This window comes from Phoenix dactylifera, chromosome 13 (assembly GCF_051530095.1).
Source record: "Phoenix dactylifera cultivar Ajwa chromosome 13, Ajwa_hap1_PhDact_Kaust_v1.1, whole genome shotgun sequence".
Classification (NCBI taxonomy): Eukaryota; Viridiplantae; Streptophyta; class Magnoliopsida; order Arecales; family Arecaceae; genus Phoenix; species Phoenix dactylifera.
This window is the reverse complement of record NC_143202.1, coordinates 20,407,810-20,433,449: the sequence shown is the minus strand read 5'-3', so window position 1 is coordinate 20,433,449 and position 25,640 is coordinate 20,407,810. Positions and strand designations below refer to the sequence as shown.

The following is a 25,640-nucleotide window of genomic DNA, read 5'->3' as shown; positions in this document are numbered from 1 at the left end:
TTTAAAAAATATAAATATATGTTTGGTTTTCTTTTTCTTTCTTGTTTTTTTAAACAATTTTATTATTTTTAATTTTAAAAAAAATAATAACGGCCCCAGATTTTATTATTATTATTTCTTTTTCCGGGGGAACGGGGCTCACCGCTCACCGACCCAAAACCCATCAAGAAAACTTTTGAAACCGCAAACCGCCGCCCATTTGAAAGGTTAACTGGAATATGCGTCCCCTCGGATGCGCGCGCTCGCTCTCCACTCTCGCCCCCTACTCTCTCTCTCGCTCTCGAAAAGAAATCCAGGGTTTCTCCGCCAAGAACCTAGGGTTTCTTCCCCCTTCTCTTCTTTCCCTCAAATCCTAGTCGAGAACGCGAAGTCAACTAGTCAAGGATCAGAGAGAGAAGCTAATGGCGGGAGCGCAAGGAGGACGGAAGACGAAGCGGGAAGGCAAGGCAGAAGCCTCGGGATCGGGGAATGCCCACGACGTGGCCCAGAAGGCGGGGAAGCGGAAGACGGGATCCGTGTCGTGGGAGGAAGAAGTGCCCGCCTCTAGGCTTGTGAGGGAGAGAAAGGCCGTGGATAGGTTTGTGCCGGGGCCGCAGCCGAATGAGAAGGTCCGAGAACCGAAGGTCTTTTCTATTGAGCAGGTAAATCTTTAGCTGATTTCTCGTTCTTGATCCGTTTCTTGACACTGGGGCTCTCGATTTGAGGTGGATTCTGTTTCTTTGAGAGTTTCTTGATGCGGGGTTTGATTCCCGAGAGCTAGGGTTTTACTGAAGCTTCCTCTGGGTTTCAGGGCCCCGGAACTAAGCTACAGGACATACCAAATGGTACCGACCCTACCTTTCGATCTACCTCTCTATCCGTTCATTGCCTTTTGCAGCGTTCCTAATCATCGCATACTGTTTTTCTTGTCTGGGATCTTTTCAAATTCCTGGTGTTGCTTCTGTTTTCTACTCCAATTTCCGTGCTTCTTTACTATTCAATACTTGTCCTCTGTTGTTGAATACGTTGAGAGATGTATTGCGTGTTTAATTGTTAAAGGCCCCATCAATTCACTGCTTGTCTTCAGTAAAGGTTGGAGTCATCTCGATTGGCAATTTGTGCCTTATCTTGTTCGAAATCTCCTCAAATTCTTGATGTTTGTATGGTTTCATTTTGTTTTCTCTATCAAATTCTGTGCTTTTTTTTGTATTCAATGTTTGTCTGAATATATCAGGTAATGATTGTTGCTTAATTGTTAAAGATCACATCAATTCATTCCTTATCTTCGGTAAAGACATAAATCTTCTTGATTGACAATCCCTGTTCCATCCATAGAAGCAGCGCTTGCCACATAAATGGTGTTATATCCATTTCAAGGCCTCATTAGTGGTCTAGTATTTTGATTTCGTTTCATCTTCCCTTTTATCATGCTACTCTATACCATGACATTGGATCCTGTTTTTGTTCCTGAATTCTGATCTAAATGTTTGCTTCTAAAACTCCATCTGTATGAGTCTGTTATCTAACAGATAGCAAGACATGATTTCATATTTAGATCTAATAGTTTGTTATGGAGTGCTTTTAACTGATTCAGGGCAAAAACTAATTGAGTAAAAAAAAAAAATCCATGATTGCATAGGTTGTCACTCAAAAAGAAACATTTAGTTTAGGATGAAGGTTGAGTTGTTTATTACGCAGAACTGCTCTGTTTGAGATATGTAGCAACGTGCACTGGTAAAGATTGTAGTTTATTGTGAGCTTGAGTCATCAAAATGGAGTTAGAGTTTAGCTGGTTGGAAGGATTATTTGGGCTTAAAATTTGTTTTGGGTTCCTGGGATCCTGCTCTCAGGAGTATCTGAAAGATGATGGTCTTGTTGAATTTCTGTAAATCCTCAACCAAATGAGAATCAGGACACCAAGGAAAAACAATATCTGTGGTAGCTTATGGTTGTGGACTAAGATGCAGTGTTTCTCCTTGAAATTCTTGCAGAGTTTTCCAACTGATAGTGTGACTGATGGGCTTAGGTTGATGGATGTCTTTAGTGGAATTATTAGTTGAATGTTTTTGCAACACAGCTGGTCATCAAAGAGAAATCCAATTGCAATTCTTACTCTGGGATTGTTTTGCGTGCAACAGGGATAATGAAATACTGGTGGATTATTTATTGTGTGGATCTATGGAGCATTTTTCTGCAGAAATATGTTAATCAAAGTCCCGCCCCCTGGAGAGCATATTTCTTAATTTTATTAATTTATACGCCAACAGAAGAACTCTGAAGCTGAATAAAATAAAATACGTAACAAAGCTATTTGCTGGATGATTGGGGAGAGAGGAATTAAAGAGTTTAATGGTTGAAGAGGAGGTTGATGATACCATAATTTCTGCACTGTATATTTGGAGGGCAAGGAAGAAATTCTTGCTGGGGATATTTTGAGATGTTTACCTAGGGGCCGCTGCTTAGCAGGCTGCCTATCCATTTATAGGGAAAATAGTAGTCATGGTTCAGGTGTTTGCTGTTCTTTGCTTCCTCCTTGTTCCGCCTGTAGAAGTGGCAACAAAATTACAGTTCATGTGGTCTCACTTTTACTCAAAGTGAAAGGATGAGCAGCCAATATCTCGCTGAATACTACTACTAGTCCTACAGTTTATAGTTTGAAGGCTGTAACGTAATGTATCTAGATTTAGCCCCTGCTAATTATCATAGCATGTCCATATTTTTAATATTATAGTTTGTCTTCAAATCCCAACCCAGGTATGCCTTCTTTTTTTAGGAATTAATTTTGAAACTTCATAGTTCTCTTTATGTATCCCACTGTATGGCAAACTGTATTGCAACACAAATTCAACAAGTTTCATATACAAGCTATACTTGAAACTTAAAATTAGAATACTCAAATAGACTTCTCCAAAATCTTTATGAGGCTCTGTAAGGTCCCTTCAAATATTTATCTATACCTTTCCTTATATTTTTTGGTTCATACTTTTATGATCTGAATCTTGCCTTTACTTTTCCTTTATTCTTATATGATACAATCTTGTTTATTCCATTTTCATGATTAGCTAGGGTAATATAAATGATTAATTATAACATTAAAATTTTCCATATATTCAGGCTACTCAAGCTATAAAACTTAGATTTACTTTTGGGATGAGCGTTTATAGATTCTCGAAAAACTGGTTATTCAAGTTTAGCCTTTGTGAACATGGTCAGCTTCAACTTTAGTTGTATGAAATTGAGATAGAGATAGTCGTGGCAGTCCCTTCACATTTCACAACCCCTGATGGGAGCTGAAAGATAGCAAATATAAATCCTTTGTTCTAATTAGTGATATGGTGATTTTAGAACATCCTAATTCCAACTCATTGGAAGGGGCCTGCACTCCATTTGATGTTTGGATAATCCTCATGGTGTTCCTACCCCTCAAGCATAATGCTTGATGCAAAAAATTGTCATTGTCTTTATAGTTAAAACTTATCAAGAAACAAATTTGCTGAATTTGTGGATATATCATAGAATTAAGCTTCTCTTCCTGTGATGTCTTACCCCATTAATAAATTAATGCCCAATTATCTTCAAAGTTCATGCGTCAAGACACTTTTTTTTCTGGTTTTATAGTTATAAATGTGTGTATCTGGACATAAAAAGATTCACTAGTTAAGCATGTACCTGATTGTGCATTTGGAAAGATCATCATAGTGAATCAATTCATTAAACACCAGCTATCCCTTACCTTTTCTAATTGTATAACTAAGGTGTCCTGACTTGTCCTTACCATATGATTAATTTTACTAATATCATGGGCAAATCTCTCTTCCATTGTATGCGTAAATGCTAGATCCCGAGTTCTTAAATAGCAAGCAAATTTTCCTAGAAAATGGAACTACATATTAAACATAGTTTTACAATTATTTTTTGTTCATTCATACTGAGTTTTCCTATGAGTTGTAGGGCACTTATACTAGCAATGTAGTTGACTAATGCAATTACCAGCAGGGACTGCTGAACCGAGCCAAATCGGGTGGTTCAGCCTAAACCGAATCGACCTGGTCTCCGATCGGGCCGGTTCACCATTAGAAAACATGGCCGGAACTTGATTGGATCCGCCAGAACCGGCCGGAACCGGACGACTCCATCCTGCTCGACCGGTTCGCACCGAATCCGGGGCCTCCTATGGGGTTTACTATAGCAGGCTATGGCATCCCGCTGTGGCGTGGCATGGCGTTGGCTTTAAAAGCCGAACACCCTTGAAGGGGAAGGCCAAAGAAGGCCTTCCCCAATGCCACGCAAGTGGATTCTGGACCTTCTTTTTTTTTTCCAAAAAATCTACAACATTGATTCATGTTATATCAGAAGGAAGAGCCAAGGGTAAATAAGGTGTGCTTCCTTTTTTTTATCTTCTTCTTTTCTTTTTTTTGTAGGACATAGCTCAAAAATTGCAAAAATAAGAGGAGATCATGCCAAATTTTTTGATTTGGGCTTGAGTTTTTTATATGTTATAGATCTATGGACTAAGTATATATAATATTTAAAATCATAAATATATTTTTGGATTAAAAAATATTTTTTTAAAAAATAAAAATTATTTTTTTTTGTAAAATCAGAAACGTATTTAGGGCCAGGCAAGCTATTTTATATAACAATTTGGTGTCCATTTATTTAAGTTTTGATGCGATTATGCGCACAGTAGCCTAGACCTAAATTTGAAAAAAAAATGAGAAATAAGTAACCTTTTATGCATGCCCGAGGGCCTAGCAAAAAAATGAAAAAAATAACATCAAGAAAACATTAAATTAGACTTAAATTTATAGAAAATATTCGAAAAAAGAGAGAACTCTTCCCAAAAAAATTAGGGTGTGCCGGTGTGTGAACCGGCATGCCCAACCAGTTCGTACTAGTTTGGTTTGGTCCGAACTAGTACCGAACTGTATCGGGTGCCGATCGGTAGGGCACCGGATACTGGTTCGACGATCCTTGATAATTAGTTATGAAATTTATAGGAAAATAGGTGGTTGTATAAGAAGGAATGTAGTTTAATCAAAAATGAAAGTATATACCAAGATTCGCCGAACTAGTAACGGAGGTCGTACCAGTTGGGGACCATTTCAGTATGGTACAGGTTTGCACCATGCCATTCCGAGTTAGACCGAAAATAGTGAGAGAGAGAGGGGGGAGGGAGAGAAGGAGAGAGGAAGAGAGAGAGGGTGGGAAAGGGAGGGCATAGCAGACGCATTCTCGGCCATCATGATGAGATTGAAGATGGGATCGATCCACCTCTTGGGAGATCATTTAGACTCAAGATCATTAGCTTGGATGGGGGCAAAATCTGGGCAGTGAAGTCCGTTGGCGAGTGGATGATGAATCCGGCAATGCAGTTCTCGATCATGGCTTTAGGGTTTTGAATAGAAAGAGCAAAAGAGAGGTGAAGGGTTAAGTTGCTGGGGGGGGGGGGGGGGGGAAGAGGTCTCTCGAGCTATCGCAAAGTTGGGGGGACTCTCAAAGCATCATGAGGTTTGGGGTGGGGGAGAAGAGGGGCGAACCATCGAAAGTGGATAACTGAGCGGGCCATTATCTAACCGACCTGGTTTTATAAGGTTTCATAAATAAGATCATCTCTCTCATCAAATTTTGCCCTCCTTGATCAAATAAGCCACTTTTGAGAAAAAAATATTTGCTTTATATGCCTTTTCCTGTTTTCAATGTAACTTAATTTGGGTTCCTGCAATTTTTATGCTGCTAGTGAACTATGTAGGTTGGACCGTGACTAAATCTGAGAATTGTGTCTTCAAAACTGAGGTACCTGTTCCTATTCACAATGATGAAATCAAGAAACATGCTTCCTTTCTCCCCCGTTTAAGTGAAAGATGCTTTAGTCAATGAAAATTGCATATCTATTTCAAGAGACCAGAGTGTTATAAAGGTATGAGAGTGAGAGGGGAAGTCAGGGGAAACCCATCATACATTCTCTTCTCTTGCTTACCACATCAAAGAAGCGAGCATGTTTATTCGCTTGATGCCATTCATGCTTTTTTTTTTGCTTGCACTCATGGATAACTATTCAGAGGGTTGCAGGCATGAGTTACGGGATTCGTTTCTCACCAAGTTTCTGTAGCATTGCAATATTAAGCTTGGTGAGAAGCCAGCTTAAAGTCCTATTCGACAATCATCCTTGAAGCTGCTTTACTATCTTTGGTCAACATTTCTGCTTATGTTTTATTGATTGATTAAGATATTCGGGAGTTTAATTGGTCAAATGGAAATGAGTTGATGCATTCTTCCTTTTCAGTACTTTGTTGACAATATCTTCACCTGTTCCAACAGATCCATTTCAGATGGCTGTTATACTTCACCTCTTAAAATCTTCTTCAGATCCTTTTGGTTGCCTTATATGCGACTCTATTGCTTTCCCATCTTCCCAGAGTAAAGATTCATTACTTAGGGGAATATTGCAAGTGCAATATTTCTTGCTTTAGCTTATGATTGGTCCTAAACTAGTACTGAACCATATCAGTATGAACCAAGTGATGTTTTATTTTTTTAAAATATTTTTTAACTAGTTTTACATTCAGAAAAAGAAGACCCTATTTATTTATGTTAATTAGGCGCAAATATTTGCAATATTAGTAATGAAGTGCATTTCCTTATGTGTAATGTCCTCATTCAGTCATGTTGCTAACAGTCAATTGCTTTGTGGTTTCTTCTAATTGTGTTAAATTCCAGTGGTCTTCAAGCTGTCAAAAGGAAAGTCTGATGAGAATCTTCAAGTTCTTCACACAATTCTTTATGGAAGAAAATCAAATGTAAGGCTACCTTTTTAAATTGTTTTACTTAGAACCAGAATTGAATACCAGACTGTTGTTTTAGTGTAGATGCAAACTAGACCTATAATGTATTTCACTTGAATATTGTTTCATAGTTAGGGTACTTGTTTCCAGGTATACTCTTGGAAGAAGAACATTCTACAGTTTTCTGGTTTTGTTTGGGCTGAAAATGAGGTACCATAATTTACCTATTATTGTATTCTTCCATCAACTTACTATGATAATATTAACATTCAATGATGATATTGCATTATTGCTTGTTTTATTTACTTTTGATTTTAAATTCCCATATGAATGGCATATGTGGGGTAAACTATGAGAAATTTAAATTGATTTCTTGTTGGCATAGGCGTATAATAGAGGATGAGCCTTGGCACAATGCTAAGGTTTCTCCATTCTGACCTAGGTGTCACAGGTTTGAAACATGGAAACACAATCTGCAAGCAGGGTAAGGCTGCGTACATTTGTCCTTTCCTAGACTCTGTAATAGAAGGAGCCTCGTGCACTAGGCTGCCTTTTATGGACGTATAGTAGATTTTGTTGAAAACAAAATCAACTGCATCTGCAGAGATATTGTTATTATAAGTTCTTTTATTACCACAATTTTGACCTGTCATTTCATAATCCCTCTGCAGGAAAAAGAGAGGGCAAAAGTTAAAGAACAGCTCCATAAGTGTAATAAAGAAAGATTGCTGCTTTTCTGTGAGTTGCTTGACATCCTGGATATGAAAGCCACCACAAAAAAGGTTGGTTAGTAGTAAATGATACTGTCATGATTTTGGTAAAAGTATATTGTATGTTTCAATTTGTTTAGCTGCATTGTACTTCCAGGAAGAAGTCTCAGCCAGATTACTGGAATTTTTGGAATCTCCACATGTTACCAGACATGTTGTACTTGCTGAGAATGTAGGGGTCCTGTGCTTCTTCTGACATTGAGATGCTTTTTTTTGAATTAACTTGCATGAGACTGTTAGTTAAATGACACTTTCTTGAGATATTTTGATGATTTTTTCTTGCAGAGGGGCAGAAAACAGAAGAGCATCAAAGAGTCTAGTCAGAAGGCACATGGAGAAACACTTTCTAATATAGAAAACAAGGTTTGCATCCTTATAGAGTGTTACTTTCCCATCTGCAGTTTTTTATTAATCAAGATGTTTGTATAACATAATCATTGGTCTACCATTATATTTAATTGAGAGGTATTGGTAAACTGTCATACTCCATTTGAATGCAAGGTCACCTTTTTAAAATTTGAGAATTTGACATGCATGCCACAGAAACACATGCATGAATCCAGTGGATATAGTGATACCCATACATGAGTGAGTGGCATCAGCATTTAAAGTTTGCAATAAAGCCTTTCTTACAAGCTAATGGTACCTCTTGGTTAGAGCATTTTTTTTTAATTTTTCGGCCGCTGTCTTTTGATTTGGGATAGGAACTATTTTGATGTCCAGAAACAGAAAAGGAGTCCCAGCGAGGAAGTAAAGAACTTTGACCCAAACAAGGGTTCTTCCAAGGAGCCAATGAGAAAAGGTTCTAAGGCTAAGCTGAAGGAGAAAGCTGTTTCAGTCAAAAAAAATTCTGTGAAAATCACCAAAATCACATCAAAAAAGAGTGCTGCTGTTAATAACAGAGATTCTGGCCAGTCTTCAACATTCAATCCCCAAATGAAGGGTAAAAAGGATGGCCAGAATGATGAAAAGAAAGCAACTGTGGTCAAGAAGACAGTTGGAAAAAAGGCTGCTAAGTCTGCATCAAATGTTTCCAAGGGAAAAGGTAACTTTCACTGATTTCTTGAATAGAAGCAGATATTGTTATGTTTTTGCCATTTGTCATCACATTTTTATCTTGAAAAAATAGTTTTACTCAGAGTTATCAAAAATACGTGACTGCCAATGAACTAATTTAATATATGGAAACTAAATTTTGTCCTTTTTCTTTTCTCTTTTCTTTCTCTTTTCTTTCACTTTTCTTTAAACATGTAGTTAAGTTTGGTTCATCCTCTTTGATCGAAGGCTGAATTTAGTGGGAAAGAGTTGCTATTTGACTCAAAAATCATTCAACTCTGTGTTCTGATAATATTAATCCATTTGGGCTATAATGTTTTGCATCAGTTAGATGATACATATTAATTTAAGTTTTCTTTTTTTGATGGAAATGAGAGGCAAATAAACCACCCAGATTTTATTAAGGTATAAACAGGCAGTATTTACAGCAGAAGGAAGAGATAAGAGTAGTGAAACCAGAGGTTTTCACTTCTCTGAAGAAGGAAATATTAATTTAGGTTATTAACTTGACAAGGGATATGACTGCCTTATAGATTATTTAAGTGTCAAATAAAATTAATACTATCTTAGGTTCAGACACTTGTTGTCTTAGTTGATCTAATCATATGCTTAATTTGCATGAAGCTGAACTGAATAAACTAGTGTTAATCGGTTTCTACATCTAAGGCGATTACTTTAGATCGAATGTTGAGAAAGAGATGATTCTGTAAACTGCAGTTTCCATCTAATTTTCATGTGTTAGACTTAGATCTACATGACAATGGAGGTGAGCGGGCAAGAGCGTGACTGCACATGAGGTGGGCTAGGTGAAACTGGGGAGCAATGTCGGTGGAACTGTCTCAAATTGGGCGGTTTCGGTTGTACCGAGTCATCTTGGTGGCTGACCGGCATGGTTCCGGCAACGAAAACGAAATCTATTGCCAGCAGAGGAGAAGGAGAAGGAAAGAGAGAGAAAGAGAGAGCACGGGGGAGGGAGGGAGAGGGAGAGGAAGGAAGAGAGAGGGAGGTGGAGGCCAGCCGAAGAGCCGCGCGGAGGACGCTCCTCCAGGGACCCACCCTGTTTTTCGGTCGTGAAGGTTTTCTTTGCGAACGAAACAAGAGACCTGCCTTGTTTTTCGGGCACGGAGGTTTCCTCCACCTCCTGCCCGAGTTGCCGGCCTTCGATGGCCCTCCGCCGGCCTTCACTACCCTTCGTCGGCCTCCCTCCCTCTCTCACCCTTCTCTCTCTCTTTTTCTCTCTCCCCCGCCTCCTCTACTGTGTCGGTACAGACTCAATATGGTATGATGCGGGCCCGTACTGACTCATCCCACCGGACAACCTGTACGGTGCTTGGTATCGGTTCTACCGACATTGTTGGAAGAGTGAATGGTTTGCCGAACCAGGCTCTCCGGTTTATTCTGTACCGAATCGAACCAGCGTGGTATCGGGTTCGGTACGTTTTTTCAAAAAATAACTTGAACCGCTCTGAGCCGGTGCGCAACCGGCATGGTTCGATGCTTTTTTCCAGAAAATAGCTTGAACTGCTCAATCCACACCAATTTGAATTGGTTCGGGCCCCCCTCCTCTTTCAATATCTCAAAATACTTGAAAATAATGTGTTGAACCAAGATAAATCGCCCGGTTAACCCTGTATTGAACTAGTAGCCGATCAGCACAGGTCTCAGTACTGGTTCGGCTAACCTTGTTGGGGAGTGGACTCAGGCTTTGCCAACAATGTCAAAGCTTGGCCCAAGTTTACCATAGTTTGAAGCTGATCGTACATACTGCATTTCAGGCATAGAGCATAGTACCATGGGTTGAGCTTGGGTCAAACTAAGTAAATGATTGGGGCCAGCAATAATCTCAACTTGTAAATCTAAGATCATCCTATTTTAGAAAGCATGTTTGACTACTATATAATAAGTTATTCTATTTCTTATTCAATTTAGGGGCTGTTTGGTTGACAAGTTTTACTAAAACAAGTCTATAAAGAATTCAAAATGAATGAGTTTTACAAAAATGTTTGGTTGTTTTCCATAAAACCTGTTTTGCCAAAACTGGCAAGTTGCAAAACATGAAAAATGAGGTTAATGAAAAATAAATCCCCCTTATTTTTCATAAAACACGTTTATAGAAATTATGTTTATAGTTATGTGTTTAAAAAAAAACTTATAGAAACCAAACAGCCCCTTGGACTAAATTAAGACAATACTAAGTTAATCTTTTGCTTACATTCTGAAAGTTTAAGTGTCAACAAATTTATCTTTTTTGCTGTCACTACCTATGTTATATTACACACATATATAGATTCCTACACAAGTGTATTGTGCGTTGGATCCCATATTTGGGCTGGTTGCATCATGCTTTTGGGCTTGGAGTTTGTTGTCCATGCTCTTTCCACTTTCAACTCGGGCTAGAGTTTTCTTGCTTGGTGATATCTTGGCCCACCCCATCTAAAACATGGGCTAAGTTTAGTGGGTCAAACCCAAACTAGCGAGTGAGGCAATAGATACGTGTTGGGGTTGCATACAAGTTGGGCAGAAGGACCAAGTAGATGGTAAGTGAAGTGGGGTATTCAGTGAGCTAATGTGATCTAAAATTAGAGAAAGAATAAAGCATGAAAAAGATGACATTTGAACAATAGATAGAGTGATTTTCATGATTGGAGAGTCCTTTTTATTTTGATGAAAAGATAAATTATCCATTGCCGATTCATTAAGAATATGGAAGTGGTTCACCAAGGGAAAGGGAAGTGGGTGAGAAGTTAGAAAACCAAGAGAAATAAATGATAAAAGAAGGGAAAGGGGAAGGGGGGATGAAAATGGTAAGTTTTGCAGTACCTCAACAACTTTCTGTCTTTATTTGGTAGAATCGACACTCATGAGGATATTAGAAACCACATCCCCTTCCACTTCTCATCCTTTTTTCCAGTATTGGCTGTGAAGACCTTGGCATTTTTTGAGGAGAGGTTGTAGACATCATTGGCAGCAAATATACAAGAGTTAGTTAATGTGGAGGAATGAATGGAACAAAGGAGAAGGGATGAGGAGATGAACAACCCATCTTAAATTATTTCATGTGGCAATATGTGAGTGCTAGGGCAGCACATAATCTTGGTGATTAATGTTTATAATGCTAGAATTCCACACATGCAATTTTTGTGGAGGTGCTAGAAGTAAAGGCTGATTGGAGTGGAAATGGAGTGTATAATCTAAGGTCGGCAGAACCGGTATCGGGCACCCTACCGGTTCCCCAGTGGCACGACTCGGTATGGGCCGTGTCGGGTTTGTCCGATGGAGATGGCATGCAGCTCATGGGAGAGAGAGAAGGGGGGAGAGGGAGGGACTTCGGTGGATGGCCGGCGGAGGAAGGGGCAACGGCTGCGGCCGAGGCCGGCCTCCGCCGGCCCTCCGCCGGCGTCCCGCCCTCTCCCTCTCCCTCCCTCCCTCGCTCGTTCTTTCTTTCTTTCTCTTTCTCCGGCTTCGGCGATGGTTTCGTTTTCATTGTCGGAACCGTCCAGTTCGGGACGATTCCGCCGACCTTCGTATAATCGTTGGTAAGGTACACTATCTCGGTACCAGGCTCTGTATCAGTGACACCTTGTTATTATTATCGGTACACCTGATACGGGGGCTAATTCATTGTACCAAGTGTTGGTACACCTCCTACCATGTATCGGTATTGAACCGGTATGGTATATTACGCTTTGTACCGTCTAATTCGGTATGGTATGGCATACCTTGGTCGTTAGAGTGGATGATTATGATCTTTTATAGAAAGGAAACAAACGACAATTGTCCTACAAAGGCGGGGCTTGATTGGATGAGTGTAGTCTCGCTATACTAGTGTAGGCACTAGTTGTTTCTAACTTGAGGCAGGAATACAAGTGATTCTTGGAAGTAATTTGGTCAAATCATCGATCGAATGGGAATAAGGACTAAAATATTGCTTCTTGTGCCCATGCTGACCAGAAAGGTATGCAGTATATGTCAAAAGTTTCATAACTGGCGATTACCATCATTGCGTTCAATCTAAGCCAATTTTAACTGCTTTATATTTTTGCATGGACATCTTTTGGAAAAACATACATTGTTTTTTGCTTGGGTATAAATCTTAGCACCATTTCTTGTTCTGATATCTGTCCTGATTACCTTTTCATGTGTGCAATCTGCAGTTTCAGGTAATTTATGATTCAAAACATAGAGAAGCATTATACAGCAATATATACACTGTAGAATTAAGCTGAAATTATAGTAAGAATTACAAGGATACATACAACTATGTTTACATATTAGTGGCACTGTCATGTATTCGCTATTGGTAATATGGGAAGCTCATATATTCTCAATACCTCTCTGGTATCGCCTTTAAGTACCCTGTATACTCTATTCTTGTGGACATGAAACACCTTTCCTAGTTCAAGTACCAGAAAACATTCTACATAAGGTTGATCTCGAGGGGTTAGCCATAATGAGGGGAAGGCTATGGTTTTTTGTTCCGCACCTACTGGCCTTCGATTGTATATCATGCAATTAATGCATGTAAATGTGTTTATGACTTTGATCATGAAATACATAGAACAATGAACCATAGGTTAAACAAATATCATGTGTTTATGTCTAAAATCCATGCTGATATGATAATGGAGACAACTCTTTTGGTCTGATAGATTTTTAGTCACTCAAAGACCTGCCTTAATAGTCTCCATGATCTCAACATGTCTCTTAGTGGATTTAAAGATCTGAGATTTAGGATCTTGATTTGATTCAAGTGGACATTCAAGAAAGTGATCTCAATTGTCTTTTTATGAAGACAGCTTAGAATGAAAAAGAATAGGGCCTTCGTTCATATTGAACCTTTGATTTAGCATCAAGCTATTATTTTGTGTTGTCACAATATCCAACTTGTGGTCTAGTAGGTCTTTGAATCCTCAAGAAAAAGCTAAAAAAAAGGTCAACAGGAAGATTTTTAAACTGTCAAAAAAACACTTTGGAAAGGTTGAGCATGGGCCCAAAAGGCAGATTAGGATATGAACCCTTAACTGCTATGTATAACTTTTACCATGCATGCTGATGTGCATTGATGCATCTTGGTACGCAATAATGCATGTCATCTTTATTACTTTACCTTTAAAATCCATTTCCTTCCGCCCGGTCAGCTGCTTATAGTATGTATCATCGACCTTCACTTCATTTCATGCATAGGATGCAGCAGTTCCTGCATCGCTAAGTTCTGAGACTGTCCCATGTTGAGTGGAGGCAGCTGTGTCCAATGAATGACCGATACAATTAGTCCAAAAACAATTGGGTGTGGAAAAGGCTAAGAGTTTCTTTGACATGCATTTGCTGAGCCTCCCTGCAAGATGCTAACCGAGGTTTACGGCATGTGGCAACTTTGCTTCAAGTGGAATAGCCTCCAAGGTGGTTGTATGACTAGTAGCAATTATATGTTGACAAATATTGCTGCAATACTTTCTTTCTTTGGAGAAGTGTCATGATGCTAGAAGTCCCGCTTGCTTGGGACGGTTCTTTCCAAATGGGGGAGATTTATGTGGGTTATTTGTCATAGCATTTTCAACTATAGCACTATTTTGTAACTAATTTTGTGTCCGTGCAAAAGATATGCTCGTATGAATGTGCACAATATAGTAGAGTACAGTAGAGAGAGAGAGAGAGATTGGTGATTATATATTTTAGTTAAGTGAGACTAATTAAGGTGATATGATGTGGTTGTTCCTCGTCAGTGGAGATTTGCATGGGACTAGTTATAAATATGCCAATCAGCTGGGTGCTATGGAAAGAGAAACAAAAGAATTTTCCTCGCAAAGAAAGGATCTATTGAGGTAGTTATAAGGAACATACATCCTCGAACTTTTTGATGCATGGGCATATCTTTGCAATAGGAAAGACTCCAGCAGTTCAATCTTCTGAGCACTTTGTTGAATCCTTGATGGATAGGTTAGTGATTTGCATTCTGTTCTTTCAGGTTGTTCTTGCCTCAAGTCTTTTTTGAGGGTTAAAGGAGGGTTAGATCCACCAAATATAATTAAAGAGAAGAAAAAGTGGAGCAGTTACAAAGCTAAAGGAAGAAAGGAGAGAAGGAGAAAGTTAAAAAGTGTAGGAGAAAAGGGAAAAAAGGCCAGAATTGAAGAATTCAAAACTAGCTAGCTCCTGCCAACATCAAAACCTGATCATTCATCCACGAGAGAGGCCGTTTGCTGGTAGTAGAGAAGCAACCTTATTCTAAAGTAGTTGGAAAGATTTCCTACTTCTTGAATAGCCTAGCAAGCTCCATTCCTTTAGAATAAATAATGCATCCCATAGGATGGTCTTCCAGTCATATTCTTGCCTTAAGAAAATTCTTTTGTTCCTCTCTCTCCATATGCACCAGTATATAGCAACTGCCAGCGGATTCCATAGTCTTATCTTCTTTTGCATTCTTTTCCTTCTCCAATTTGTTCAGAGTGATGATGGAAGGTGGAAGACCTCTGAATTTTTACTCTTATTTTAATTGAACTCCAGACCTTGGTAAAGGGGCAAGAGAGAAGAATATGACTAGTAGTTTCAGTTGGGTTCTTGCAGAAAAGGCAATCAGTACTTACATTCCCCACCTTTTTTGAGAGTACTTCCCCTCTATGTAGACGGTTTCTACAGCTAACCATAAGAAAATCTGAAACTTTTCAGGGACTGCTGCTTTCAATAACAATTTATACACATGGCTCTTTAGACGTCCATTATTCAGAAAGAAAGTATTGACTGTTATTGTTGTTAGCATTGAATTTCCATTTATGAAGGTTAGGTCCAGCATTAGGTCTTAAGCCATTCAGCATAATTGATAATTCATTCCATTCAAGATCTTCCTGCTGACGGGGCAGCACTCTTAGAGGCAATTTCCAGCAACTCATGCAGTTCTAACATTGTAGAATCAAAATACTAGTTTTCTGACATGCTGTATAAAGTGCTGGAAAAAGAGAACCTAAAGGATTTTATCCAGCCAAGTATCTTCCAAAAAGCAGAATTAGAGTCCTTACTTGAAAAGATCTGTTTTTGCCTCGAAAGTCGTGAGGCTTATTTCTGTAGTGTTTTTAATTTTGTTGTATTTCGTTTCTCTTCACAAGCTGGGTGGTCTTTAACCTCCCCTTTACCTAGGAAAAAAAAAGAAAGATATGATGTGGATGTTTGGTGGATGCTATAAAATGTGGTCACATTATTAATGGTTCTGGTGACAGGTGTTATCAAGTCCATGTTCAGATTCTGAGAAAGTGTGGGAAATTGAAAAAATCAGCTGAAATCTATCAACCTAGGCATAATCCAATCCAATTTTCGTGCATATTCATTTCCTTGCCCACAATTTCCAAGCAACATGATGGTTGTTACCAGTTCTCATATAATATGGGTGAAAAGGTTTGGAAATATGGCTGTTATATAACAGGAGATAAGAGGTGTACATATTGGTTTGAATTTTAATTAATTTTTTTATATTTATGTAAGCATAACAGTAGTATTTGTATATATTGCATATCAACCATGATTTATAGAAAGAATTTTGTATTATGCATCATGAGTAGTCAGTGTTGATTTGTTATATTGGTAATCAACAAGTTTTGACTTAAAAATCTTGCAACAGATTAGCAAGTATGCACTTTTCCTTCTAAGATGTTTCTTTTCCTGGTTTGACATCAGGAAAAGTGAAAGTTGGCAGGAAGCCTCCCCCGGAACCCACAGAAGAAGAGATGCGGGCTGTCGTCGTGGATTTTGCGGACGAATTCGAGTTCCAAAAAGTGAGTATTCTCCAACTCGGTGGTGTTGTTTTCTGCCTTTCTTGAGTATGATATATGGGAACTTGAATGTTTGGATGCAGATTAGTGCGGGTGATATCTTCAGGCAATTAGGTATGTTGTTACTCCTGGAGCTTTTAGTGATCCTTTTTCATGTCGGCTCGTAATGAACATTTTATTTTTTTTCTCCCCCTCCCATATTCTGGGTCTTGGATTTTTGACATTGCAACATATATTCATCTGCAGAGGCTTACTTCAAAATGGACCTAAGTCACAGATGGGAAGAGGTAAGGCGCATCATTGACGATGTGTTCACCGATGATGAAGAGGATAATCAAGACAATGATGCTGATGCTTCAAGAGGAGACGATGCAGAAAGGTCGGGAGAGGATGCTGGAGAAGAAGAAGTTGCAGAAGGGTCGGGTGAGGATGCTGGAGAAGAAGAAGATGTAGAAGGGTCGGGTGAGGATGCTGGAGAAGAAGAAGATGCAGAAGGGTCGGGCGAGGATGCTGGAGAAGAAGAAGATGCTGAAGGATCGGGCGAGGATGCTGGAGGAGCAGAAGAAGATGCAGAAGGATCGGGCGAGGATGCTGGAGGAGCAGAAGAAGATGCAGAAGGATCGGGCGAGGATGCTGGAGGAGAAGAAGACGCAGCAGAAGGGTCGGATGAGGATGCTGGAGAATAAATACAGAGGAAGGCTTACAAGGTGGTGATGTGTACTGTATATGAATGCTTGTTGAAATGGATTCGCCAGCTTTCACTAATTTTCAGCCTCACCATTGCAAGCTCGTGGAAGGTCATCCAACTTCGAACTTTACCATTGTCTTTGCCCAACGGCGACCTAGCAGTTACTCCCTGAAGTAAACCATTGATCCGATGGCATCTGACCATTTTATGACTTCTTGAGCAATGTACAGAGCCCTGTTGTTGTATGTGATTAAATAGCACAATGTCTAAACTAGCCTGCCTCTTTTCTTTCTCTAAACTTTGCCTGGATAGTTTTCAAATGTGATAATACCATATAATATGACATTATTGCCTGTCCTGTTCCTGCTGTCTTGAAACAATCTGAATGAAAGCCTTTTATGCTCAAGGCTTTGTGGATCTTTTGACTCTCTGACCATTGAGACTGTCAGAGCCAGAATTCGGATGGCCTAGTTGTATGATGCAACTGGTACGGCTATTGCCCCGCACCTTTTCAGGGTATTTTGTGGTTCCTAGTTTTGCACCTGCCTTGATTCAGCTGCCTAAATTCTCTCTGCTTCTAGGACAAATAACAACAATATAGCAGTAAAAAATAAGTCCATCTACCACAAATTTAGAATAACTTTAAATCATAAGACAGAACATGCCTTGTCCTCTTGCGCAATTGTTGTGCTCATTGCTGGTTATTTTGAAAGTCTAGTTGGACTGATTCTTTTATCATACGCTATGAAATAATGGAACAACAGCAACCAATAGGGGTGTTAATCCAATGGGATGGATTAAATATAGGTTAAGCCAAAAATTTATCAACTCAAATCTAACTTGTTTATTGGATATGTTAAAAATTAAAATCTGAACCAACTTGTTTATCAAATAGATAACCCAATTCAATCCACATAACATATTTATCAAACAGGTTGAATCAAATTAAATAAGTTAAATAGTTTTTAATGGATTAAATGAATTCAAATAGATCAAATAGATCTTAAATAGATTAAATAGATCAAATCATCATCCTACTCAAATGGTAAATAGATCAAAATATATTTAATAAATAGGTTCATACAAATCGATCCATTTATTATCCAAATTTATATGTATCAAATCTGAATATATTTAAAGAAATCGTTTGCCTATCTGATTAATATAATAATTTGCCAACCGCAGCACCCAATTCCTTAATAAAGAAAGCTGTTGCATTTCATTTAAAAGGTACCAAAGAGGGCATGGAAAGTGCGTAGTCGAACCTCTTCAGGACGAAGTCGCGGAATATCTTAAGGAATACTTTAAGCACTTGGAAGAAGAAGACCACACATGTGGCATAACTAAACGAGCTATGCCTTTTAATTGTAGTATGTGATGGGACACACAAATAGATAATCTACACCACACATTCTGATCTATTATGTTTAATTATCTATAAATAAAATTTCATAAGTTTTAATACTTGATTTACCTATGTCGTGAAATGCCCGTAAAATGAATAGTTTCTCAATAAAAGACCAAAAGGGTTTGATATTTTTGATTGGCTTTGAATTTTGTAGCTGGCTTCATGGATTTCACTTTCCTCCAATGCTATTTACTTTCAAGGTATATTTATACTAAAATCGATACTGACTAACTGAATGAGAAACTTGGTATTTAGCATTTGTTTAGCGTTTTGATATTTTTGCCTCAATTAATTCAGAAAAGGGTATCGTGTTTAGTTTACTTGTGTAGTTTGGTATGAGATGTTGCCTTTTTCCATGGTTCATTGTTGACCATCTTTGTCCTAATATATGCCCAATTTATTAGATTTTTATGATAATGGATCACCATTTAACTACTAACTTCATGTTAATTGCAAGGTTACTCTCTCTCTCGAATAGGGATTCGACATTAAACCCTTTCCCAGAAAGAAACCCACCCAAAGGCCCCTCTAGTTCTGCTGGTGAAAACCTCGCTCTTCATTTTTTTTTTTTTTTGAAGTCCTGAAACCGGTTAGGCCTGCCAACTTCAGTCCATATATGGCCCAAGAGGCCGGTTCTCACACTCCCATTCTTCCTCAATTAGCTTGACCTCACAATAAATGGCGAAGCCCTCGAAAACCACAAGAATGAGGAGCAGAAGCTTGAGAGCTCGAGGAGGGTCATCCTCCACTAGAAGCTCCGCCTCTCCACCATTTGAGCAACAATGGGATCAAAGATAGAAAATAGATTAGGTTGGACCAGACATGTTTGATCCCGACCTGATCTTATTTTTATATTTAAGTTATGATTTTGGACCCAGACCTAATCCATTAATCGACCAAGTTGGGTTGGATCGAATCTATGGAAAGAATTTTAGACTCAGTCATTCAGATTGGGTCAGGGTCAAGTATGAACTCAACCGAACCAAACCCAAAATGTTCTGATTTAGAATGGATTTGGATCACTCGAGTATACAGGTTGGGTTGGATTGCGACTTGACTTAGAACCCATTTTTGAACACAACCTATGGTCTTCAAGTATGAATTGGGTGGAGTCTAATCGTGCCAATACCAAGTTAGGTCACGGGTAGACTTGACCCATTTTCATCCTTGGAATTTAATATTTATTCAAGAATAAGCTGCTCTTATACAAGCCATTGATGGTATTCTAGACTGGGGCTTTTTTTTTACTGTTTACATTTTGATCAGAATTAGTTAATTGCAGATAAGGTGAAGGTGCGGAAATTGATCTATCCACATAGCTGATCAAGGAGTAACACAAAGAAAAGGCTTGAAGCATGTCTTCCAGACTGAATAGTTGGGGCCATCAAGATGAACATCGACCAATGGAAGAAAAGAGGTAGGGGATGGTAGTGGCATGGAAGGTATAGCTGGTAATGTAGGGGTGAGTATTGTTGCCAGAGAAGATGATGCGATAGATGAAGACAAGGTGCTTGCTAGATAGGTTGCAGGGCCAGTCCAATCCTTAGGCGACTGAGGCGGTCGTCTAAGGCTCCAGCCCAAAGAAAGCCCATCATAGGAAAAGCTTCAAAGACAAAAAAAAAAAAAAAAAATGCCTCCGTTAGTAAGTTCGCCTTAGGCCGGCCCACTACAGAAAAAACCTCAAAGATAAAAGAGAAAGAAAAAAACCCCCCTTAGTGAGTTCGCCTTAGGTCCCCAAATGCATTGGATAGGTTGCTGCACGTCAATAGGTTCTGTATACCAAGCAAGAAGTTGCAATCACTTTCTCACCATCAGATTTGGAAGAGTCTTTGTATTTATACAGAGCATTAAGTACAACAAGAATATGATGTACAACCGAATAATATGATTATATACAAAAAATAAATAATAAAATAAATATTGTTAGAATATAATAAATACTGTTATGTCATCGAGATAATGATGAGTTTGCTGCTGGGGGGCTTACCTGTTGACTGGAATATTAAAAGCATCTAAGAAGTTGATCAGAATAGCACCCTACTTTTCGAACTTCCCTTATTCTTCCTACATCCTTCCAAGTGTATATGGGCTAAAAAAAAATTCTTTCTTCTCTTTGATCAGATCAATTATTATATTTCAATAAAAAATATATGAAATCAAATACTCTCAACGATATTTTAGCTTTGCATTGTGGATACATGTATATGCCCATCTATTTGTATACCCCTTACAAATCGTGAAAACACTTGACTTTCAAAAATCTCTTTCTTATAGTATGCCAAGTCCTTGTTATGCATTGCCTACCATTCACAGCCATTTTTAGCAAATAGAACCATGTACGTAAGTGTTGGGCGGTATAACAACATAAAAAGGCTCAGGTTCTTATTCTATGGTTACGCAACAAAATTCCATTTTTTTATCCGGTGAAATCGCCTTATACCCGGCCAAGGGATAAGTTGGTGCAATAGAGTTGTACCGTAGAATAAAAAAAGTTATCCTCTTCTGTTGCATTTGTTGCTTTTATCCACTTTCTAGGTAAATAAAAAATAAGAGAGCAATTTTGTTGGTACGATAAAATTCAAATTGTTACAAATTCCCAGAAATATCAAATGCACACACCCATGTTTTGTACTTATTTTTCAAACTAGAAGTATAATATTTCAATTCCACAGAATAAGTTTTACTCCTCCAAACTTAACCAAATAGCTTTCTCTTGTCATTTCCAAATTTATTCCATAACTAAATATTAAGTGCTCATAAATTGGATACAGTGATTTGTACTTTAGACCTGCCTACCATACAACATACTATCTAGAATTCTAATATAAAATTCTGCATTAGGTAGAGTTGATCATAGGCCAAGCTTGAGGACAGAAAATATCAAATTTTAAATAGATTCAATTCTAAAGATGGTAATTTATAATCAGATCCATCAACTGACCGGCAAACTATTTGCTTTAAGCAGATTTAGATTTAACATAAATAAATTTGGATCATAAATGGCTTAACTTATCTAAACTTGTTTATTAAATGGGCTAAGTTCATATTTAGATTTTTGATTCATTTAAAACTTGCTTAACTTATTTTTGTCCCATTTAACCTTACCTGTTTAACCTATTTAATCCATCGAAATCTATTTAATCCATTAAAGTTCCAATTAACATGTTTAATCTATTGAATATGACTCAATCTGTTTAATAAACAAGTTATGTGGGTCGGGTCGAGTTACGTATATAATAAGTATGCCAGATTTAGATTTGAATATTTGACCTTCTTAATAGACATGATAGGTTAGGACCCACAAATTTTTAATCCGACTTACATCCAACTCAACCAGTATTCGATCCGACCCAACCCAACTAGATTGCCACCCCTACCCAGTCTGAAATTCGACAACAAATAAATATAGTTTAGGCTTGAAGCTTGGCCTATGATCAGCTCTAATATTACTTGGTTCATGAAAAACTGGTTAACGAGTGATTTTCGAATCTAAAGATATGCTGTCCATAGCAGGTGGGTTCAAAGAGACATGGTATCAGATTTGCATCACAAATTTGTACCTAAAGCGCATCCTTCGAGCAGCCCGCAAGGTCCGCCTGAGCCCGACTTGTCAAAAATGGGCCCCGCCCTGGTTTTTAAGCCCGACGGGTCAGGCCGGGCCTGAAAATAGAGCCCGCCCATTAAACGGGCCGGTCTCGAGTTTAGATCGACCCGGCCCGAATCCAGTATTTTTAGTTTTCTATAATATTATATATATATATTATAATTAAAATATCACATAAAATATACCCTTTTCATCTTCATTCCACCCGCTCCTCCCATCTCCTTTCAACTTCTCCCTAATTTTTCCCAAATCCCAAAATCCACCTCCTCTCCAAACCCTCCACCTGCGGTTCCCTTCTTCATCTTCTTCCCGTCTCCTCCCTCCGCCCCGCCCACACATCCTCCCGTTTCCTCCCCACTCTCTCCCAATCCCTCTCCCACCACCACCTCAACCCCCTCAAACCTCTCTCCCATCTCTCCCCCTCTCCAAACCCTTCGCCGTGGTTCCCTTCCTCATCTTCTTCGCCCGTCGCCCATGGTGTAGATGGCGGCGTCGTCGTCGGTAGGATGTGCTCCCTGGGTTGGGGAGAGGAGACGGACGGCATCGCGGAGAAGACGGGGGAAATCCGAAGCCCAAAAGTCCGAAGCCCGATAAGCAATCGTCTCAGACCTGAAAAGTAGGCCCAAAGGCCACGGCCGGATCAGACTCGGGTCTGACAAAACCACATGGTATCCTAGGCAGAGCCCGGCCCGCCGGTGGAGCAGGTCCATTGGGCCGTCACGTTCACTAGCCTCCCACTTGAGCCAGCCCGACTCGTTTGGTCAGCAATTTTTTTTACTAAAATATTTATTTTTAAAAAAATAATTTTTAAAAATATAATGTCTCAAAAAATAATTTTAGTATATTTAATTAATTATAAAAAATATCACATGGTTGAGTATTTATTTTTTAAAAAAATATATAAAATATTTATTGTACTCTTAGTAAAAATATTTTATTCAGGCTTAAAAATAGTTTTTTTATATTTCCTATATTTTTTATAAAATATAAAATTTTATTCTCATAAAAATACTAATTTTTGTTTTTTAAAATTTTAATCAAATTTCGTAATTTTTTTCGTGAACCAAACAAGTTCTCGTCTCTTTCCTACCTCATGACCGTGAGAACTTTGAAAAACTCGTAGGAAAATAACACCAACTTATTTATATATATAATAAAGCACCAGAGAGAGCTCTCTCCCCCACTACTAAATAGACTTCCTTCTCATTAGATCTATTCATCGTCACTGATGAATCGGAGCGAGGGTTTGATGGCCCACCGCTCCCCAGTGCTGTCGCTGGCCGTAACCGCCCTCGCCGTGTCAGTATTCTTCTCCGCCACCGCCCCCCTGGCCTCCGCCGCCAACTCACCGCCGGCCTACACCAACCACACTGTCGGCGGCGTCGCCGGCTGGCTCTTCAACTCCTCCTCCAACTCCTCCGCGACCAACTACTCCGCCTGGGCCAAATCCCAGAAATTCTTTCTGGGCGATTACCTCAGTACCAGAATCCTCCATCCCCTTTTGTCCTAAATCGATCGCTTTTAAAATCCGGCTTTTAGCTAATTTTTTCCCCCAATGTCTGGCAGTTTTTAACACGAATGCGAACGCGAGGGTGATCCAGACCAAGAATGAGACGACGTACCAGAAATGCAGTACCGACGAGGACAACGGCGACGACACCTTCGTCTACTCCCCCACCGCTGGTGGCCCCGGAGGGGCTGCTGCGGCGGCGCTGGCGGTGCCGCTGACGGAGGAGGGGTTGAACTACTTCTTCTCGGACGCGGACGACGGGATCCAGTGCTTCCAGGGGATGCGGTTCCAGATCTCGGTGGCGCACGGCCTAGGGCTGCCGCCGGCGCTCAGCCAGCCACCGCCGCCGCCGTACAAGGACCCGTCGCCCCCGCCGATGTCGTCGTCGACGACGATCCCGGGGACCAGCGACCAGGGGGAGAGGTTCTACAATGGGGCTTCGCCGGCGAGGGTGATCGGTGGCGGGGTCTGGGGACTTGCTTTTTGGGGCTTTTTTGGCGTTTTCTTGGTGTAAGAGGGGGTCGGGATTCCGCGTTGAGCTGAGCTGGCCTCCATTTTTTTCAGTTGCTTAATTTATATTTAAACCTAGTATTTTATTTCTGTTTTGTTTACTTTTTAGTTCTGGATCCACAGGCATGAATAATAATAAAAATTTCGGGATTAGTAGTGACATTTTAATAACATTACATTTGTTTTGTTTAGTAGTGACATTGTTTCCAGTTTAGAATATTTAAATGGCAGTGGGTGAGAGGTGGAGCGAGTTTTGGCCTGGTGGGTAGAATTAGTGTGATTGGAGATTGCTGTTTTGTTCTTGATAGCATGGTGGCTGTCTTCCTGGGGTTTCTCTCTTAGAAGGGTTTTTGTTTTCTTCAATTTATATAAAAATATTTGTAAATAAAATTGATAAATATATATATATTTTTTTGGTGCAACGATGTTGTACACACGATGAATGTTAGTATAGCTAATAAAATCAGAAAAAAGAGTTGGCAAAAAAGAGGAAGACATGAGTGGTCCGAAAGAAGTTACACTCTCTCAAGAGTATGCATGTCGTGGAACAGCGTCATCCCGCCAGCAGAGTTGCGCCAATCTCGAATCCACTCAATCATCGTGGTAGAGTTTTTCTCGAGAAGAATATAGTCCGTATCTAGAACAAAGCTCGTATAGATGATGTCCTTCCACATGGCTTTAAGCTTAGCACTGATGATGTGGGCTTCCGGGCACATAAATATCTTTCAACAATCAATTCAGGGCCCTCAAATGCAAAGGGGTGCGGCTAACGGCCCTTATTGTGTTTGCTGCCAATAGTAAGTGCTAAACCGATAAATCCCTTTAGATTTTTATGGATTTTGACTGCTATCAAACTAGAAATAATTTGTGGTAACTAAGTTCATCTTAGCCATTCAAATCTTTCCTCTAATATTTGCATTTGGAGATCGAATAGCTAATCGGGAAATAGATAGATTACCTCTAATCTTTGTAACACCATTAAATCTCACCGGAACTCGAACTCCATTGCAGCACCCAGCTATCCCACTTGTTCATTGTATATTAGAAAGATGGAAGTTAGGTTCAATTGTTTAACATCCCACTGCAGTACACGACTAGCATGAGTGAATTTTAAAGGAATTGGTCAGCACATTGCAATCGATATGCACAGCCTATTGCGACCATGGCTACCCACTTCATCATGGCTACATACAAGGGCCCATAGTGATGGTCTACGTTTATCACAATGTTGTGGATTACATGAGAGTATAAATCAGCATCGAAATAGAAGAGTATCAGTATACAAGCTTTCTACAATACCAATGACATATGTATGGAAAAACTATGTTGTGAATGCATGGTTCGCAGAAAAAGGAACAAGAAAAGTGTGGCCAACTGAAAAACAAAAAAATGCCTCTTATTTGATTGGAGTTTTCAAAAAACAGAGATAGAAAAGTAATATTTTCATGAGAATAAGATTTTCATGCTTCATAAAAAAAAAATGAGAGACATGGAAAAGTAACTTTTCTACCGGTTGAAAATTATGATCTTTTTTTTTCCAAAACTATTCTTAATCCATCAAAATCCTTCCTTT

The 25,640-nt window shown here is 39.2% G+C and overlaps 2 protein-coding genes across 2 annotated transcripts; both read left to right on the top strand.

The window, feature by feature from the left end:
* Positions 1 to 201: 201 nt before the first annotated feature.
* On the top strand, positions 202 to 17,388 carry LOC103715876 (DEK domain-containing chromatin-associated protein 2-like). The gene is made up of 11 exons (XM_088709955.2): positions 202 to 641; positions 791 to 824; positions 6,700 to 6,779; positions 6,915 to 6,974; positions 7,436 to 7,546; positions 7,632 to 7,706; positions 7,820 to 7,897; positions 8,258 to 8,579; positions 16,253 to 16,350; positions 16,431 to 16,461; positions 16,594 to 17,388. Exons 1-11 carry the CDS (start codon positions 402 to 404, stop codon positions 17,031 to 17,033), a joined length of 1,569 nt encoding a protein of 522 aa, XP_088566081.2. The 5' UTR covers positions 202 to 401; the 3' UTR covers positions 17,034 to 17,388.
* A 5,758-nt stretch (positions 17,389 to 23,146) lies between these two features.
* On the top strand, positions 23,147 to 24,227 carry LOC103715859 (early nodulin-like protein 18). Its single transcript, XM_008803625.6, has 2 exons — positions 23,147 to 23,525; positions 23,614 to 24,227. Exons 1-2 carry the CDS (start codon positions 23,276 to 23,278, stop codon positions 24,069 to 24,071), a joined length of 708 nt encoding a protein of 235 aa, XP_008801847.2. The 5' UTR covers positions 23,147 to 23,275; the 3' UTR covers positions 24,072 to 24,227.
* The last annotated feature ends 1,413 nt before the right edge of the window (positions 24,228 to 25,640 follow it).

What these genes read in the sequence shown, in the direction of transcription:
- LOC103715876 (XM_088709955.2), top strand. Translation starts at nt 402, where the DNA reads ATGGCGGGAGCGCAAGGAGGACGGAAGACGAAGCGGGAAGGCAAGGCA. An exon ending in TTGTTTGGGCTGAAAATGAG is followed by an intron (nt 6,975 to 7,435) that starts GTACCATAATTT and finishes ATCCCTCTGCAG; the next exon opens with GAAAAAGAGAGGGCAAAAGT. An exon ending in TGATATCTTCAGGCAATTAG is followed by an intron (nt 16,462 to 16,593) that starts GTATGTTGTTAC and finishes ATTCATCTGCAG; the next exon opens with AGGCTTACTTCAAAATGGAC.
- LOC103715859 (XM_008803625.6), top strand. Translation starts at nt 23,276, where the DNA reads ATGAATCGGAGCGAGGGTTTGATGGCCCACCGCTCCCCAGTGCTGTCG. An exon ending in CTTTCTGGGCGATTACCTCA is followed by an intron (nt 23,526 to 23,613) that starts GTACCAGAATCC and finishes AATGTCTGGCAG; the next exon opens with TTTTTAACACGAATGCGAAC.